Genomic DNA, 7344 nt, shown 5'->3' with positions numbered 1-7344 from the left:
GAGGCTGCTGAGATTCCTGGAGGAGCTTGGGTGGCACGAGTAGGACCCTGCACCCACCACACGCAAAATAGGCGCTTTGTCGTCGAGTTGCGGATACCAGCCCGTTGCACCAAGTACCAAGTACCAAGTATGTAGTAAGGAGATTCTTGCTTACGAGTTTTCGACTTGTCTAAACACGATCTCGTATGACATTTCTTCAAGTTCATACGATTATCGTACAAATCGGTTCGAATCATTTTGAGTGCGAGAATCGTCATTCGAGTTCAGTGATTACTGCGGTATTGACTATGGACATATCGAAATGACGCAAGAATCATTCAAATTTGGAATTGCTGATAATATTAAGTTCATTGCATTGTAGAGAAATATAAATTTTTTTATTTTTTTCAAATTTTATGACATTTCTTAATCCAAATTTTTTTTTTCGTTCTCGTTTCATTAATTGTTGTCTTAGAAAAGCAGTGATAATCAAAACACCCTCGCGCACTGCACTCGTGGTAGAAACGGCTGGCACAGAAACTCGAAATACGATTTTTGCTTTCGAGTTCTGTTTACACGGAGACGTTCAATATTGAAAGGCGAGGCGATTATCGCTCACGTGGACGGTCGATAATCGCAAATGTTTAGACGAGGAAAGTTTTTTACATTCTTTCGATTATCGTATCTTCGAGACGAGAAACTCTCTCCATCTAAATGGGCCTTAAGGGTGCTGGTGAAATTACAGGCACATGAGACTTATCAGCTTAAGTCTCAGGGTGAGGGGCGTGCCCCTCAGATCTCTGTGTTTTAAAGCTCTGAGTGGCACTGCAACTGTTATGGACAGGCGTGTCGCTTACCATCAGGTGCGCGACTTGTTCTTCTCGTCACTTGGTGTTATTGAAAAATATAGGTACCCATGTAAGATGCCTTACCTTCTCAAACTCGTATCTTATAAAGAATGATTAATCAGGAGATTTTAAAACCTTCTATTTATTTTAAATTTCTTATCAAGGGTGTTCATTTGGATACATTACTTTAAGAATTGGTAAAAGCCAGGTGTAAATATGAAGGGAATGTGATGTGAAACCAGCCTGTAAACTTTGTAGGTACAATCCATTTTTTGCATTTCAGTTATTTTGTGCTTTAAGATACGACTTTGAGAAAGTAAGGCGACGATATCCGATCTTTTCGCCGTTTAATTTTTAGTTTCGTGAATATCTAATATTGATATATATAAAATATATATGAAATATGAAATTACGGGCATTATTCTAATTTTATTTATGTGTGAAGACGTAAAATACACCGTTCAATTAGTGCAATAATAATTAAGTAATCTGTGGTTTGACTTCGAACATAATCATTGACATTTTGACAATCACAAAAATGTGGTATTAACAATATTATTCTTGAGTTGACAAGTGTCAATATTTGCTAGAGTTCTAACGATAAAACATTAAAAAAAATACAATTTACAAAAGGTCGATCTGTGATCTTGTCTCGCTCTTGTCACAGGTATGCATTAAAAAACAGACACACGCTTTGGTCCAATTTTACCTGATGTCAAGCGACGACGTGACCGATTACAGAGTATGTGGATAGACAACTTACAAAATATTTTTCTAAAATATCCCTGTCTCCTAGCCTCACAATCTTTGGTACAGGATCGGCGACTGAACCGTCTGTTACTGCAGTGCTACTGCAGTGAGCAGCCGTTAGAACAAAGTTAGGGCTGATCAGGGAACTCCCACATTTAAATATCCAGGTTCCTTGGGCTGCTTGCCACCCCACTGCTGCCTGTAATGAAAAACTTCTCTTTGTGAAAAATTGATGTCGGATGTCAGATATGTCAGCATTACTGAGTTTCGGTTTTGAAGGATAGGGGTGCTGTGAAAATTGTAGGCACATGGGACTAATCAATTTATGTCTCAGGATGACGGGCGCAGTGGCAGTGTCTATCAGATCTTTCCGATTGAAAGCTCTGTGTGGCACTGCAACTGTTAGGCTTACTTTTCACGGCAGCGTCATTTAACAAATGCATGCAAGCTGCAAATGACGACAGGCGTATTTTGCATCTTAGTTCTGTCCAAATATTGTTCAATAATACGAACAAAATTACCCGCTGATGCCGCCATTTTGCGGAATAACAGGTCTTTGCGTCTCGTAATACGCTCGAGTAGTAACATGCTGCCGCACGAGCTTCATGACGAACGCATGACGAACGCAAATGCGGCGTTGCCACGCCAGTGGACACAGTTTCGTTCGTTTCTCCGTAAGATGCAAGCATGCAGCATGCAAGCGTAAAATGACGACAGCGTGAGTATGACGTGCAGTCTATGTGGACAGTAGACCTTATGGACAGTCATGTTGCTTACCACTAAGTATACGATTATTTCGTCCCGTTACTTGGTGTCATAAAAACAAACCATTATTACATAATGAACTAGTTTTGTGATATCTAACATGATAAGAAATCTTAATTATATAAAGGTTTTTTGGTTACTTCATGAATCACTGTGGTTTATGGTTAGTGACGAAGTAATTAACTAAATTTTAACGTCATTTATAATTGTAAACAATCACTTAACAGTTTTAAGTAATAAACATCGATTAAATACACAAGTAGATTAGAACCCTTCCCGCAATCAGCGCATGCCCCGGTAAGCGTGACTCAAAGTTTATTTCATTTTATAAATAGACAAAAAAACCGATCTCAAAAGTCATTGACCTTCTGTATAAGTCATGTAAAGTATTAACTGTAAGGCAATTATTTATTAAGTCCACAGTCCTCAAACAGCACGTATTACTCCCATATATTACTGAAAACACTAATAAAAGACGAAAAGATATTGACTGCCCCAAAGTTATATCATCAAAACATATTTTTATTTCAAGATTTTTTGTGTTTCTTGGACCATTTTTGTACAATAAATTAAACGCCAAATATTCTATTTCTGTTGCTTTAAGGTAAAGAAAATTCTCCAAGAAGCTCTTCAAAATATGTCCTATGAGGATACAGAGAATTTATTTATTATCGTAAAATAAATGTTGTCTTGTTTAAGTGTACAACTTTTTGATTGGCAATTTATTGTTTAATTGTTTAATTTTATTTCATAAGATTCTCCTAAAAAGTATTTATAATATTAATAGTATCCACGTTTATAATTAGTAGTACTTTTTACCTGAAATACAGGAATTTCCTAGTTCAGGTACATGTGTTATTTTTACATTAAATCGCATAAGTAGTCTTTAGTTTTCTCTGTACATTATGTTACTGAATAAACAATTTTATTTATTATTTATTTATTATTATTTATTCATCCACTAGTTTACCACCCTTAAAGGCGGAATATTTTCTTTAAATTTAAATGGGATCATTACTGAGGTACCCTCTTTCCAACAAAAAAAGTATCATCAAAATCAGTCCACAAATGCTGGAGAAATCGCGTAACATACGTACATACAAAAAAACATACAGTCGAATTGAGAACTTCGTATTTTGAAGTCGATTAAAAATGGTGAATAAAATAAATGACATCGAAAAGCCTATTACAAACCTCCTCCAAACAGACATATGCAATTTAAACCTGGAAAAAATAGTTTCGTTTCCGTTGAGTAACAATCGCGACAACCTAAGAACTCCTAAATATAGGCCATACAAATAATTCCTCATCCTCTACGATGCAGTCCAGGATGGTAACCGTTCCCACTGAGGCAGTTAAGGTGCGTAAGGCAGGTACGAGGAGGTCACCGGAGGAGAAGCGGAAAAAACTGTTATGCTAGATCAAAATAAATTTAGGTGTTACTATTAAATAACGTTCTTACAAAAAAAATACGATACAGTCTAAATAAAGAATATTGGAGAGGATGTATTTTATCCTAACTTTGTATACGTTTTTTGTATATGGAAATCTTTCTCTTTTTTTCTGGTAATACAGAGAAGCTGCTAAATTTTGAAGCGCTATTATTCACATTTATTCCAAAATCTTCAAATTGCCCAGCGGTTTAACGAAACGCCGCGCCGCCCGATGCCCCGTCAGTCGCTATCAGGCGCTTGTCGACGTCGGATTCTTTGTCAAATTTTCTTCGCCTGTTCTAATTTTATTCATACTAATTTACAGACCCACCACACCTCACCTCCTAAAATCTAGTTTAATTAGTCTCACCATGTGCGGAAATTCTCCTGGCAAAGCATCGCGTCCGCCTACGGCTGCTATGGTGTAAAAGCATCCATTATCTAGTTGTTTTTTGTCATGTTCTCGGCGTTTTATATCCCAGATGTATTCGTAACATTCTAAAAACAGATTACATAGGCTGTATTCATTTGGATATTAGGCATCTTGTGTTGAACAATATCCGTGATGATCTTGGTAACTGCAAAGTACTGAAGAAAGCATATAATGTGAGATCGAAACGATCTAACGATTTTTGATTTTTGTGGTCCTTACAAAGTGAATTTAAATTGTTAAAGTATATGTTAATTATTATTCTGGTATATTCCTTACTTTGTTCACTAATCCGTCTACCAGGTTTGCTGAAATTGGGCATTTCAGGAAATTTCTGATCGCAAATATTCGTTTCTTTTGCTCTTTCATTGAAACTGGATTCCAGGGAAACCTGATGATCAATAAAATTTCTATCGTTAGTTGACAAACATCAAAATCTTAAAAACCAAAACGGTATTTTCCGTGGATTTATTCGTTCTTGATACACTTCCTTTCTGACCCCTTTTTTTGGCTTTATCGCAATTTTCATGATCCGTAGTGACTACTATCTAGTAGATCCGTAGTAACTGAATCTGATTATGAAAATTGTTGGTGATGGTGGCCGATACCCGATTTGTACTGCGATTATTGCGTGAAAGCCGTTAAAATTTCTTTGAATTAAATTCCAACTTACTGCTTCAGTCAAGTTTTTTGCAACACCCCAGAACCATGGAGCATCTTGCTGAAAAGAAAGATAGTAAACAGTTAAAGACAGTAGCTGATTATAATGGGTCAAGTCAAACGAATACATTGACCAGTAAAAGATAGTGTAAAGTGGTATAGACGCTCTTACAGGGCATGACAGGGGACGACTGGGGAAACTTTAGCGGTAGGTTTTAAGGCCATATTTTTTCCTTGAATTATCGCAAGTATACGGATCAACGTACATTATTGTGCAACGTCGCGCTCTATTTTGGGCTCGTGCAAAATTTATAAATTATAATTTTTTAGTATAATAAAGTTACTCCGTGGTATCGATGATCGAGAATTATTTCTACAGCTTTGACTTTTTTTAATAATACCAACTGACGGTGACGGCGCCTGGTGGTAAGCGACACGCCCGTCCGTAGCACTTGCAGTGCCACCCAGAGCTTTAAATCGCAAATATTTTAGGGACACTGCCACTGCGCGTGTCACCCTGAGACATAAGTTGACAAGTCCCGTAATGTAATTTCACCAACGACATCTTCCTGCATCATTTCACTGATATCCTAACCTGACATGACAATATTACCCGACTGGTTTAAGATCATAATCTATTATAAAAAAATTGTAATGTTATGTCAATTTGCAGATTTCTACACGATGTTTCCTTTTAATAACATATTCCTATAGAAAATTAAACTGGTAGTAGCAGTAGAGCTTCTTGTGAAACAGTTTGTTCATGGAAATACTGCCACCTTACCTATTTCTGCCGCCAAGCAGTAATGTCAGCATTTATGCGTTCTGGCTTTGAAGGGTGCTGGTGAAATTACAGGTACATATGACTTGCTAACTTATGTCTCAGGGCAACAGGCGCAATGTGGCAGTGCCCCCAGACTGTTGTGATTTATAGCTCTGATTGGCACTGCAACTGTTATAGATAGGCATGTAGCTTACCATCACGTGCACGACAAGGTTTGTCCATATTATAAAAAAAAAACTATTTTTCCGGATTCAAACCGCGTGTATTTGTTTTTTCAACAAACCAACGTTTCGTATCCTTTACTGGTCCCAAAGTCACGGTTGACCATGAGACCTGAGTTTTTGACCGTATGAGTCAATCGTGCGACCAGGCGACCTGTAAAGCGCCCGAAACGTCGGTTTGTTGGAAATAACAAATATAAGAGATTTCAAGCCGGAAAAAATATTTCATTTCCTATACGTAACAATCCCGAAAACCGGAGAACTCGAAAATGTTCCTAGTTTAGTAATGTTTAGCAATATATTATTACATGACTTCAAAAGAAACACGCTTGTGACATAGGATAACGAATTTTATATCACTTGAGTAACGTATACAAACCAGATACGAGATGGTAGCTGCGAGAATTTCCAAGGTTGCGTTAGAATTCGTTGACGCGCGACCTGTTTTTTAACCGACTTCAAAAAAGGAGGAGGCTCTTAATTCAACTGTATTTTTTGTGTGTATGTTAGTACTGATCCCATTTAAATTTGAAGAAAATATTGCACCTCATAGATGACAAACTAGGGGATGAATCCGGTTTCGAGCACTTTCCATTAAACTTGGCAAACAGGTATAATTCCGCGAACTTTTGAGGTCGGTTTTTTTTCCGGTAAAGTTATTATGTCACAAAAATTAGGTTTTTTTTAAAAAAAAAACTTTATGCGCGAAATTAATTTTTCACTGACTTCAAAATAAGGTTTTCAATTCGACAACATTTTTTGGATGTATGTTACGCGATAACTACGATATTTGTGAACCGATTTCAATGATTATTTTTTTCTTGGAAAGGTGGTACGCTACTAATGGTTTTATTAAAATTTGAAGAAAATACCCCACCTTTAGTGTGGTATGAACCGGGTTTACTGGATTTCCTGATAACCGATTTATATAAAACTTTGCAAACAAATGTCATTTTTAAAATTTTGAGGTTAGTTTTTTTAGCCACAAGTAATAAAATATTCCAAACTGATACTTATTTCACGTGAGCATGACTTCGAAAGAACTAAGTTGCTGAAGCGTGTCTAAAAATAAGGAAAATGTCATAAAATCACCCATAATAATAACATGCGATGGCTAATATACGTACAGACACATAAGGACTCATGTTCACTTTCTCGAATTTGTTGCTGGTTGCCCTTTTAACTCGTGTTGCATTTCTTGACGTATTTAGTATAGCTCCTATTATAGATTGGGTTATTGTGACTGAAAAGAAAGAAGGTTTGTAATGGCTTTTTAGATAAGGATGTCTGATTTTATATGCAAAAAAATCATATCAGAAATGTTGTTTATATTTTTTTAATAACAAAATTGCGCATTTGTCCTCCATCCATTCACCTTGATTCATGGTTCATCTTTGTTATATTATGTTTTAATAGAGCTCCTCGTGTAATGTGAGCATTGTTGCGTTTCGGTTTTGAGGGACTTGTCAACTTA

At 36.5% G+C, this 7344-nt stretch overlaps 1 protein-coding gene across 1 annotated transcript; it reads right to left on the bottom strand.

Moving 5' to 3' along the window:
* Window positions 1–1181: 1181 nt before the first annotated feature.
* Window positions 1182–7101, bottom strand: LOC113236266 (serine protease snake-like). Its single transcript, XM_026472271.1, has 5 exons — window positions 6998–7101; window positions 4879–4926; window positions 4485–4596; window positions 4146–4273; window positions 1182–1776 (listed from the first exon to the last, which is right to left on the bottom strand). The coding sequence occupies exons 1-5, from the start codon at window positions 7013–7015 to the stop codon at window positions 1543–1545; spliced, it is 540 nt and encodes a 179-aa protein (XP_026328056.1). The 5' UTR covers window positions 7016–7101; the 3' UTR covers window positions 1182–1542.
* Between the last annotated feature and the right edge of the window lie 243 nt (window positions 7102–7344).

Source organism: Hyposmocoma kahamanoa, unplaced genomic scaffold, assembly GCF_003589595.1.
Source record: "Hyposmocoma kahamanoa isolate Upper Pololo Valley unplaced genomic scaffold, ASM358959v1 90819, whole genome shotgun sequence".
In the NCBI taxonomy this organism is placed as follows: domain Eukaryota; kingdom Metazoa; phylum Arthropoda; class Insecta; order Lepidoptera; family Cosmopterigidae; genus Hyposmocoma; species Hyposmocoma kahamanoa.
The sequence above is the reverse complement of the archived record's forward strand: the minus strand, read 5'-3'. Positions and strand labels throughout refer to the sequence as shown.

What these genes read in the sequence shown, in the direction of transcription:
- LOC113236266 (XM_026472271.1), bottom strand. An exon ending in CAAAAAACTTGACTGAAGCA is followed by an intron (nt 4,597 to 4,878) that starts GTAAGTTGGAAT and finishes ATTGATCATCAG; the next exon opens with GTTTCCCTGGAATCCAGTTT. An exon ending in TAGACGGATTAGTGAACAAA is followed by an intron (nt 4,274 to 4,484) that starts GTAAGGAATATA and finishes ATCTGTTTTTAG; the next exon opens with AATGTTACGAATACATCTGG.